Source organism: Carettochelys insculpta, chromosome 2 (assembly GCF_033958435.1).
Source record: "Carettochelys insculpta isolate YL-2023 chromosome 2, ASM3395843v1, whole genome shotgun sequence".
Classification (NCBI taxonomy): Eukaryota; Metazoa; Chordata; order Testudines; family Carettochelyidae; genus Carettochelys; species Carettochelys insculpta.
In genome coordinates this window covers 190,362,174-190,374,686 of record NC_134138.1, presented here as the reverse complement: position 1 = coordinate 190,374,686, position 12,513 = coordinate 190,362,174, and the positions used below count along the sequence as shown (strand labels likewise).

General features: G+C 41.3%; 1 protein-coding gene across 13 annotated transcripts in view; it reads right to left on the bottom strand.

Annotated features, from left to right (window-relative positions):
* LRRFIP2 (LRR binding FLII interacting protein 2) overlaps positions 1-12,513 on the bottom strand; it is a 111,438-nt gene that overhangs the window by 56,114 nt on the left and 42,811 nt on the right. For 9 of the 13 annotated variants that reach the window (XR_012644548.1, XM_074988171.1, XM_074988176.1 and 6 more), the window contains 3 exons: positions 10,830-10,898; positions 6,914-6,976; positions 4,218-4,292 (listed from right to left, as the gene is read on the bottom strand). The exons of 2 other annotated variants lie outside the window; for them this stretch is intronic. Coding sequence is in view for 10 of the 11 variants with exons in the window: in XM_074988171.1 (XP_074844272.1) it covers positions 4,218-4,292; positions 6,914-6,976; positions 10,830-10,898 (207 nt within the window). In the remaining variant the exon portion in view is untranslated. Of the gene's footprint in view, positions 1-4,217; positions 4,293-6,913; positions 6,977-7,078; positions 11,147-12,513 lie in introns of those variants that run through there. 2 more of the 13 variants (XM_074988181.1, XM_074988177.1) reach the window with 2 other exon arrangements.

Here is a 12,513-nt window from a genome sequence, read left to right as displayed (position 1 = left end):
TGAAGCCACTGCTCTTCTGTATTAGAATGTGGCTTAGAAAAGAATACGAGGAAGCATAAAGCAGTGTTACAGCAACCAAAAATTTAATATGTGCCCCACGGGCTCATTTAGCTTTGAAAAAATGAAAAAATGGATGACTCTGCCATTAAAGGCTGTGTCTACACTAGCCCAAATCTTTGAAATGGCCATGTTCATTAGCATGCCGCCAGCCGTGACTCTTCAGAATTGCTGTTTTTCACTGCCGCATGACTCTCCAGACAGGGCTCCTTTTCGAAAGGACCCAAGGAACTTCGAAATCCTCTTATGCCTATCAGCAGATAGAAATAAGGGGATTTCTAAGTTGGTGGGGTACTTTGAAAAGGACCCCTATCTGGACAAGCCGCGCGGCAGCAAAAAGTAGCAATTTTGAAGAGCTGCGGCTGGCGCCATGCTAATGAGACACTGAATATGCATTTTAACACCTCATTAGTAATCTTCAAAACAGCCATTTGCATGGCCATTTTGAAGATTTGGGCTAGTGTAGACATAGCCATAGTCTGCAGCTCAGTTACACTCTTCCTCTAGATGTGAGAGCAACACAACAGGCACAGAAGAGAGGGAGAACAAGTTGCCAGGGGCCTAAACAGAGAACCTGTAAGGGCAGCCAGTACAAGAGTAAGGTTTTACAAAGGAACTGTTTCTTTCACCAGCTGGGGAAGAGGGAGGACCAAGTGATTCCTTAGACACCTTAGTATTATGGAGTTTGAGAAATCTGACATCCTATGGATCAGAGTCTGGGATGCCAAGCTCCCTTCTAAGTGGATCCTCAATGACCTGAGACACAGACTAGAGGAGTGGAGTTGTCACAGATTCTCCTGAAATGCCCTAAATGTGGGTTAGCACCAGTTACCTCTCCTGAGCCAACAATCAACCAAAAATCACTTCCACTTGATCAAAGGGGTAATTCTAATGGAGGGTCTTCTACTATTGAGTAGCATTTGTTTAATAGCTGCCAAACAACAATTCTTCCTTTTCATCTAGCCATGCCATGAGCTGCAGATTACTTTAATACCAGAAATCTGACTTGACCATAGCGGTGAGTCAGTGGGTTGGGATAAAGAGATATGGGACTTCAAAACAGAGACTGAGGAAGTCAGATAAATAACTGTCTTGGCCAACTTCATACATAAAAGAATTAGTTTGGAATGATCCAGCTTCTGCTTGAGAATATTCTGCAAAACAAGTGAGATCAAGGAAAAGGAATATACCTTCACAAATCCTCCAATTCAGGTCAAGGCATCAGTTAAAAGGAGCCTGGACAGAGACCCACTTGAAACAAAAGGGATGTAATTACAAACAGCTCAGTAGCCAAGATGCCCTATTCTGCAATATGGAGCTTGGCAAACTCATCTTCAGAGATTAATCAGGATTTTGGGAGAAATTACTACTTATGTAATCGGCCAAATGATTCTGGACCCCAATAAATGGATGGCTGTGGAAATTTTTCTTTCCTTCATACAGCACTGCCACAATTTTATTGTTTCCTGACAAAGCTGGTTGGACCATTTTCTTCCCTGCTTCTCTACATAATACATTTCAGTGCTATTGGTGACCATAGGAGAGCATCCTTGATCTGGGCCCAAATATCTCTGCATGAACTGCAAATGGCTCAGAGCCCCAGGATGCTGATCCAAATGGAAGCTCCCTGTTTTGTCCACAAACCTTGAACCTTCCATGTCCACACATGCACTACCCTATGTAGCATGGAGGCACTGACCACAGGAGGACAGACAAAAAAAATCATGCTCACCCATATTGATCTATCTGGCCACCATTGTAGGGACCTGAGGAAAACGGACAGCTGCAGTTGGCCATCTAGCTACTGATAACTCAGCCAGTATATCACCTTCAACTACAGGTTGAACATCTCTCGTCCGGTATCCTCGGGACGTGACTGGTGCCAAATGAAAGAATTTGTCGGCCAAGAGGAGGTCAATATTTTCTAGCATTATCAACTCTTCTATTGCTTATTGATCTCTTAGAAGACATGTAGGGGTAAATTAGAGCTAAACAACACCACAGAACACTGACAGCCAGGACTGGTGGCTGTAAACAAACTTTATGGGACCACAGGAAACTTGGTCACTCTCATGACAAACGGTTGTCCAGCTAAATAAAATCATGCCAGATTATGGAGTTTGCCGGATGAGAGTTCTGAATTAGAGAGGTTCAACCTGTAGTTTTACACAGCACAAAGATGAAATCTTGTGTGCAGATCAAACAAATTCATTCCACCTTATAGCCTAGTTATTTGAAATGCACACATAACTTGTTGGGCCCAATGAATTTGATTTTTTTGTGCTGTTATTAATGCTGATTTCTTCTTTTTCAAAATTAGATTCAGATAATCAGAGATGTAACTCTTCAATATGGACATGAATTACTTAATGAGCCATCCCCTGTCATCCAGTCCTAGCCTTTGGCACTAAGAGGCACAGGACACTGCGGGGTGTGTACCCTGACCAAGAGCCATTGATGGACCTGCCCTCCAGGAACGTAGCTAACTTTTTTTTCTGAACTCAGTTGTACCTTTGGCCTGCACAGCATCTTCTGGCACATCACAGTATGGAGGCGCTACTGGAGATAGCTACAAGCAGTATTAAATCGAAAATCCTATTGATTAATAAACTAAACCTAAGGATACTACTAAACCCATTAGAAGAAATAGCTGTATGAGGGAGAAGGGTAAGAGAAACCACAGCATTGTGAAATGAAGCATGAGGTAAAAAACATATTGAGCACTCAGATTCAAGCCAGAAATAGCGAGAAGGAACTGAGGGAATCAAGGTGGCATTGCTCTCATACAGCTAAGGGACTCAATGGCACAAATTCCACCCCTACTGGTACTGATTAATAAATTTCTTCAGATTTGGCAAAAGCACACGAGTGGAATATACAGCCCCAATCACTCAAAGAAGCACAAGTAACGCACATCTTGGGAGATTCATTTGGGTTAGTTACAAACCCAAAGAAAAATATCTCTTTAAGGTAAGAGTAAAGTTTTAGTTTAGTACCAAATTATAAAGTTGTGAAGAGGTTCAATCAAGTAAAATGGAAGAGTCATATGGGATTAAAATAATAGAAAGGTTATTTACTGCACGCACATGTCACAAATCAACATAACTATTTTACAGAAAACTGTAAAAAGCTGAACTTTTGGTCTTGCTTATTCTGAATGATTGATTTCCTTAGTTTGTCAGAGAAATTCAGTTAAAGCTGGCCATGAAAAGCACATAAGTAAACTTGAAACTCAGTTAAAAAAAAAACCAAACACATGGTAATAATTGATAACCTAAAGCACTTAACATTCACCTCAAAACATGCAGGGAATAAAAGTACCTCCTAAAGCGCTACAGTGACCGAGAACAGTCCTTCATAAATTGGGCCCTACCAAACTCACAACCATGAGACATGCATCACAGCCAATGAAATCTGTTTTTTGTGTACTTTTATCCTGGTGTACAGACTTTACGAGGCAGAGCAATGTTTCTCAAATTGGGGGTCTTAGCCCAAAAGGGATTTGCAAGGGAGTAGCAAACATTTATTTTAGAGGGTTTCACAGGATTGACACCTTTGCTTGCTTCTGCATTGCCTTCAGAGCTGGGTGACAGCAGAGCAGGGACTGTTGGCCAGGTCCCTAACTTTGAAAGCAGTGCCCCTCCAGCAGCTGCACAGATGTCAGAGTTGCACTATCATACCATGCTACCCTTCTGTGCTTGTGCTGGCAGTGGCTTTGCTTTAAGAGCTGGGCCCCTGGTCAGCAGCCGCCACTGTCTGGCTGCCCAACTCTGAAGGAGGTGCCATTACCAATAACAGTGCAAAAGTAATGGTAGCAGTATCACAATGGCCCTTTCAATGACCTTGCGACCCTCTAGCCTCCCACATAAACATACATGTCCTTTTTGGGTCACAACCCATACAATTACAACAGGATGAAAATTCCAGATTTAAATGTCTGAAATCATAAAATTTGCAATTTTTAAAAACCTATGACTGTAAAGTTGACCAAATTGGGCTATGAATTTGATAGGGTCCTACTCAAATTAACGTGAACAGAAATTTAAAAACTAAGCAAGCATTTCAACTCATACTAATATTAGTTTTAATACCCTAGAATCTTAAGAAGGGAACACACACACACACACAATTATTAAGCAGAAACCAAATTACAGACAAACCCGAGTTTGGTAGGTAGAGATTGATTTGCTATGTCTAAGGCTGCTGTAATTTCTTTGGTCATGATACAATCCACTCTGTAAAAAATGAAAAATTACATATAAAGTTATTGTGAACAAGGATATCACAATGATGCCCAGACACCCCCAAGCTTGTAAACAGTATCGGAAGGGTAGCCGTGTTAGTCTGGATCTGTAACAGCAACGAAGGGTCCTGTGGCACCTTATAGACTGACAGAAAAGTTTTGAGCATGAGCTTTCGTGAGCACAGACTCACTTCATCAGATGTTTGTAAACAGACATTTAAAAATGTTCCTCCTTTCTCTAGGGCCAGGGCTCAAAATTGATACAACTTTCTGAAGGAAAAATGGCAAATTTGGTAAAGTATTTTTAAAGAGTACTCTTTAAAAATTATGGAAAATTCTGATATTTAAAAATTATTCATTCAGCTGTAAAAAGATTATATGAGTGTGTCTTTCTCCCACACAAAATTGAGGAATGTCTCTGAAATATCTAAGAAGCAGTAAAGCAGTGCTTTTTTTTATGCCGGTACTTGTCAGTACTGATTATCAGAACCTCGGCATCCCAGCTGCAGGATTTTACAGAAAACTGTGAAGAAGTCATTACTTACTTCAAAAACATGACACTTCAAAATAATAAGTGAAAACCTGTTTATGCTTATTGGTTTAATCTGTTTCCATTAAATAATTTGGTCAGAATTGGAAAGTACAGAGAAAGTGCAGTCTGCATCTTCACTACAGGTTCAAAGGACCAGTGAAACTATTTAATAAACCAGGCGCCAATCCAGCAAACATGTAACCATATGCTTAACTTTATAACTGAGCAGTCCCACTGACACTCACTAGTGAAGCGAAACATGCTAATGTGTGCAGGATCGAGTACTATGTTACATCACTGTTTTCAAAAAATATGTACTGAAATCTTATTGATTACATTTCTGATTTTTCTACATTGTGAACTTAGTGTCTTGTTTAAGCTATAAAAGGTTTTCCCTTTCCCTTACATATCTAGTCTGTACACCTGACCCTGCAAAGGGATCAAAAACCACAGATTCATACTTCCCCTGAAATGAGTCCAATAGGATGGAGAGTAAAGAACAGTGTTTGCCATCCCTTTGCCAAATTAGCCGTGTCTACATGTGCACGCTACTTCGAAGTAGCGGCACTAACTTCGAAATAGCGCCCGTCATGGCTACACGTGTTGGGCGCTATTTCGATGTTAACATCGAAGTTAGGCGGCGAGACGTCGAAGTCGCTAACCCCATGAGGGGATGGGAATAGCGCCCTACTTCGAAGTTGAACATCGAAGTAGGGCACATGTAGCCAATCCGCGTCCCGCAACATCGAAATAGCGGGGTCCGCCATGGCGGCCATCAGTTGAGGGGTTGAGAGACGCTCTCTCTCCAGCCCCTGCGGGGCTCTATGGTCACCGTGGGCAGCAGCCCTTAGCCCAGGGGTTCTGGCTGCTGCTGCGGCAGCTGGGGATCCATGCTGCATGCACAGGGTCTGCAACCAGTTGTCGGCTCTGTGGATCTTGTGTTGTTTAGTGCAACTGTGTCTGGGAGGGGCCCTTTAAGGGAGCGGCTTGCTGTTGAGTCCGCCCTGTGACCCTGTCTGCAGCTGTGCCTGGCACCCTTATTTCGATGCGTGCTACTTTGGCGTGTAGACGTTCCCTCACAGCGCCTATTTCGATGTGGTGCTGCGCAACGTCGATGTTGAACATCGACGTTGCCAGCCCTGGAGGACGTGTAGACGTTATTCATCTAAATAGCCTATTTCGATGTCGCTACATCGAAATAAGCTACTTCAATGTAGGCTTCACGTGTAGACGTAGCCATTGGGTGGTATTTGTTTGCATGAACACACAAAGACAAGCTTGCAAATGTATGTGCGGTTGAATGTAGCAAACTGTGGCTCTTTGCAGTTTGAAAAATGTGGTAGAAACTATACAGCTCTGTGAAAATGAGACAAAAATATTCCAGCAGTCAGAATGAACTACAGATTCAAGCTGGGACTTTTCAAAGGCAGCCAAACTGTGCTCATTTAATCAATGACTCATTTTTCAGGTCTGGGACCTTTTGAAAATACTATTCTGAAAATGTATTTTTATTTACCTGTCAAAATTTTATTTGTTTAAATTGTTTACTTGAGTATTCTACAACCACTTTCTGTAGACCACAAACCGAACACCATCATCAACAAATTTGCTGATATAATATCAAAATGTTTATGGCAAACCTAATAATCTTCACTCCATTGCATAGTAGAATTTAAGCTACCCAGTACTGATAGTGAAGGGGACAAATGTGAAACAGGTTCCTCTGTCCCCACAGAACAAATGAAATCAAACCAAAAAAAAATTTGTTTTCATCCACAGAAGTGGCACTTCCACAAATATTCCCAAAAGCAAAGACCACTTTGTATATTAATTTAATTTCTACTCTGAGCAGAGCGCACAATTCTACTGACATGATTGAAACCGCAAGCAAATTCAGATTTGATATGCACCAAATTCAGAGCGGAATTTGGCTGGTATCATCACATAGGTCACCTAAATTTCTTTTACTGTAAAAAGAGAGATACATAGCTGGTACATTAAACATATAAAGCATTTACTTGAAAATGATCCTTAGCACTTATTTGGTATATTCATAAAGAGTACTGCATGAGAACACTAACCAACAGATCTTTATGGGAACTAGAAGACCTCTTCATACCATGAGAATCATTGTAAGTACGATTCTGCAAGTAAAAGTTTAGAAAGTCAACTATGAACAATAACAGCATCTTCAACACTAGAGCATAATAAAAGCAAGCACATGGAATTCTTAACAGAACACTCACCATACGAGATAAGCGCAGCCATAGAAGACACAGATCTACCTAGTGGTCTCATCTACACTAGCAATTCCTTTCAAAACAGTTCTTGCAGGAAGGAACTCTTTCAAAACATCCAGTGGAGCATCTACACACAAAAAGTGTCCTTTCAAAATTAAACTGAAAGAATGCAGCGGTCCTTTTGAAAGTGCTCTCCCACTGCCATTTCAGGAAGAGTGCATTTTTTCAAAAGCTTCTTTCGAAAGAAAGTGTGTGCAGATGTTCAGCGGGCCCTTTTATTTTTTGAAACAGCAGTCTTCCTGGCACCAGATTTTTCAATCTTCGGGCCACTCTTCTGAAAGAGCAGGGGGTGGTGAGGATGCTCTCTATCAAAAGAGCAGATCACTCTTTTTGATCCATTTTTTTGTGTGTGGATGCACTCTTTAGAAAGAAGTTTTTCCAGAAGAGAGATCTTCTAGAAGATCTTTTTTCAAAAGATAGCTGTAGTGTAGATGTAGCCAGTGAGAGGTAGGGGATTAGCCAGAATAGCAGAGGCAGGTTGCTCATATCACTAAGTTCCAAAGAAGGGTCAGCTGAGTGTGACTGCAATTTTGCCTGTGTTGAGTTATTGAGTAAAGACAATCAGTATTCAATATTCACAACAGTTCTCAAAAAACAAAAAAAGTAAAACATGCAAAATAGAAAAAATAAAACAAAGTATACTTGAAATGTTTATTTTTTTCCACCTACTTGAGCTAGTTCATCATTTTAATCATCACTGTTTAAGAAAATTTAGTTCATTGTTTGTTTACTGGTTCACGTTAGTGACAGAAACTGGAAGTTACACATGACCAACTTAACATACTTCCAAGTAGGAATGGTAAATGTGAATTATTTTTAAATCAAGGGATCACACACTCTTATCCCTATGATTGAGAATTTAAGCTTTGTTGTTGTTTAAAAAAAGAATCAGCTTTGTTATGGGATATTATGTATCACAAAAACTGGCATTTTGAAAAGAAAAGTCATTTTCAAAATCAGAATGTCTATTTTTTTTTTTTAGCACAATGCAAAAACTGTTCACATATCTGAAAACTGAGATTATCTGTGACAGCAGGAAGCTAGCCCTAAATGATCAGTTTTCATACTGTCTGAACAAAGTAGCTTTACCTATTTACACAAATTCTGTTACAACATCCGTATGAAAATGTAGTAACTCTCCAGAAAATAACTCAATAAAACTGTATTTTAGTGTACATTTCCATGCTTACTTACCATCTCTCAGTAACAGCCATAGTTGCTCAATTTAAGATAAGAAAACATTTTTAAACTGGCAATCCCAGAATGAGAGAACAAGGCTACTTCTACACTACGAGATAAATTCAAATTTAAGGCAGTGAGCTCTATTGTACCAAGTGACTGTCTTCACTATAAATACCATTAGCTTGATTTAGGGAGCACCAATATTGATAGCACAATATCGTCAGAACCGGAGGGAGGGCGGGGTGAAGCGCCAAGTTCAAATTTAACAGTTTGAATGAAGGTTAGTGTGGAAGCACCATGAACCTGGCTCCTGGCTCCCTTCCACTTGAGGGAGCTGGGAAACTGACTCGCGCAGCACATGGCTCCCTGCTGCACCTGGCTCCTGGGAGCCAGGTGCATCAGCACTGGTCAGTTTCACGGCTCCCCCAAGCTGTGGGGACCTGGGAACTAGGCAGCAGGGTGAGCGTTGTCAGCGGTTGGGTGAAGCAGGGCCAGGAATAGGGCACAGAATGCAGGGCTGAGGGAACTGTGGGATAGGTTCCCACAATGCATTGCTGCAACAGTTGATGTTTGGCCACTCTAGTGTCGCAGCACAAACTTGACTTTGTGGAAAGTGAGGATACTCAAAATCAAATTTATAAAATCCAGAGCTAGAAAATCGAATTTAATAAAACTGAATTTCTGGTAGTGTAGACATAGCCTAAATGTGTTCCTTCTGGGTTATAAATCTTTCAAGATTCCATAAGTGTTACTTTGTTAATCAATCTATTGGTAGCACATAAGCCACAAAAGCATCCAGAATCCCTCTTCTATTGATGTTGATTTTGTAATGCTGTCAGAAATAAAATTTTGTTCTTCCTTGTGAAGCAAACATATATGGATTTTTAGTACTTACACGAAGGACTGCTGACAATAGTGGTGTTATTTAAGTGTCACCTTTCTGAATGTAACAGGAGCAGAATGGAAACTGGTTTCAGAAATTTTCTCCACTCTGTTAATGCTACAATGAAGCCAAAACTAGTGTTTTTTTTTTCCCCTTGAAGACATTTATGCAGGTTTCAATTCATTGATCCATCACTCTCAAGACCAGAGTGGTCCTGAATGAGGGAATTCGGAGGACCAAGGGAGGTCAGCCCCAGACTGCCTGTGAGGCTCCACTTCTGGCAGGGTTTCCTGCTAGCTGCCGGTGGGAATTCCCACCCCCGGGCTGGCGCCCCGCTACCTGTGGATAGAATCCTTATCACCATGGGGCTCCCTGCTGCAGGGCTGCTGACCCTGGCCCAGCTCTCACACAAGGCTCTGGCAGCAGGGCTCCCTGACCACAGCCAGGCTCCTCACCACCAAAGGGCAGCCATGGATACCCAGCTGCCGCTGGACTCCCCACAATTGGTCTGCCAGCCAGGCTGCAAGCAGGGCTCCCTGGTCAGGCTCCCTGCAGCACAGTCCCTGCTGGGTTCCCAGCCCCAGCACAGCTGCTGGCCAGGCTTCCCGCCTCTGGCAGGGCTCCCCGTCACCACAGAGCTGCCAGGGCTCCCTGCAGCAGGGCTGCCAGTGGGACTCCCCAGCCCCTGCCAGGCTCCCTTCAGTGAGGCTCTCCAACTTGGGCCTAGCCTCCTGCCACCACAGGGCTGCCATCCGAGCTCTCCACAGTGGGGTCAGGCTCCTTGTTCCCAGGAAGGCTCTGCCTGCCAGCCAGTTAGGCTCAGGGCAGATGAGGCTCTCTTCTCCAAGTGCTCTCTGGTCCAGCAACATCCATGGTCCAGCCAGACCACACATGTTGCTGGAAAAGGGTGTGTCAGCAAAAAGAATTTCAACCTTTACTGCTCAAAGCAGACAGATATGGACAACTTCTTTGTTGTCAATTTGATTACTCTGAATATTTGTCTTCTATCCAGATTCAGGCATCATCTTATTTTTAAGTTGCACCATTTTAACTAAAATTGTGATTTTTAAAAACACAGTAACATGGAAATAGATAAGACTGAAGAGTGCTGGGGCCATCCTGTGTATGGGATCATAATTCATTAATAATTCAACAACTCCAGAAAATATTAATATCTGCAAATAAGCTTTACAGATAAAATTGCCTAAGCAAGAATAAAAGTTATTCTTCATTTTCATATTTCAGCCCAGATCATGGCACCAAAAGAGCCGTATCTACCCCAAAAAGACATGGCTTGAACAATCTACAAATTGAAGCTGCAGCCAAAACCTGTGGCAGAGGATCAACATTTAATGCAATGGTTTTCAAATTTTGTCATTTCAACACATTTCTCTTATATGAGTAACTGGAAGACCACCTCTTCCCACAGCAATGCTCCTGTTTTCTTAGAGCATTCAAATACATTTTTATTGAAAGAAAGCTGCATAGTACAAGTAATAACATGCTCCAGTAAGTGTCTTCCATCCAAATAATGTGTTCTAACTGAAATAATTTAATATTTCTGATCAGTAGGCACACAAAATTTTATACTACATGAACAAATGCAAACATGCTCTTTTCCAGGTTACAGACCACAAGATCGCTCCTTCTGGAGGTGCTTGTTCGGCTCTTATGAAATCCACTGACATCCAAAGATGAACTCTTAGGAATGAATTTAAGATTATGAATTATTAATATATAAGCAATACACACATTCAAAATAAAAAACCTGCCTTCACCTTAAAGGTATATATAAATATGCCTACATAGTAAGCAAGTAATAAAGGTAATTTTATGAACCAGAAATAACAGTATAACTCAAGAATGAGTTGTGAGGTCAGTACTTACAACTCCTATGGATAAAGCAAAAGAGCAGCCATGTAGCACTTTAAAGACTAACAAAATAATTTATTAGATAAACTTTCATGCAGCACACCCACTTCTTCAGATTTCCAGATCTGAAGAAGTGGGTCTGCACCATGAAAGCTCATCACCTAATAAATTATTTTGTTAATCTTTAACATGCTACATGACTGCTTTTTTGTTTTGTGAAGACAGATTAACACAACTGGCCTCTCTGTAACTAACTGGTATGGATGACCACATATTTCTGTTCATACTCATTTGTGCTTTGGGTTTTATTTCTCAAACAATAAGAAACAAGATGACTGTTTTGAGCAAATTATTTTCTCTTTTAGAACAGATGAAGAAAGGCTTGTGTTCATCTACCAAACTAGTTTCTGGTGTGGATATATGAACATTTATTAAAGCTTTTTGTCATGGGATACATTCATATACACTTTTCAGAAAAACACATACATTCATATTATACAGGTACATAACATTTTCTCTTTATAGTAATCTAAAATATAGCACTTCTGTTTTCTAATTACCTCAATTTCTCTGCCTCACTTATCTAAAAATAAAATGTTATAGTAATTTCATACAGAAAGTCTAGTAACATTTACGTTATTCCACACTACCTTTAGATATGACCGCACATATAAAGGTGACCAACATTCTCAATTTCAAATTGTTTTGAATTTAAAATATGCTATTATTAATCTCATTGGCCGCTACTACACAGGCCACTTCCTTCAGAAGTGGCATGCTAATACACAGAGGAAAGATGCTAATGAGGCACGGATGCAAATTCCCCGTGCCTCATTAGCATAACGTCACATGATTTGGAGTCCGGCAGACCGTTCTTCTGGACTTCAAAATGCCGTGTAGAGTGCGGACCCGGGGGGAGGGGGGTCTTCCGCAAGGATGTACTTCTTCCAGAGGCCCCTTCTTCCCAAAAATTTTTGGGAAGAAAGGGCCTCTGCAAGGAGCCCGTCCTTCCGGAAGCCCCCCCGGTGGCTGCGCTTCTACATGGCGTTTTGGAGTCCAGAAGAACGATCTTCCACACTCCAAATCACGTGACTTTATGCTAATGAGACACAGGGAATTTGCATCCATGCCTCATTAGCATCTTTCGCTCTGTGTATTAGTATTCCACTTCCGAAGGAAGTGCCCTGTGTAGAAACATCCATTGACTGCAGCTACACTACTCCTCCCTTTCGGAAGGGACATGTAAATGCAGCCGTTCAAAAATACAAATGAGGCATGGATTTAAATCTCTCACACCTCATTTTCATAATTCCATTGGATCTTGATTCTGAAAGGGGCTGTTTTTGAATCACAAACAACTGTGTAGCCAGGTTCCTTTGAAAGGAAACCCCACCTTCGAAAGCACCCTTCTTCCCAAATTTTTTGGGGAAGAAGGGTGCTTTCA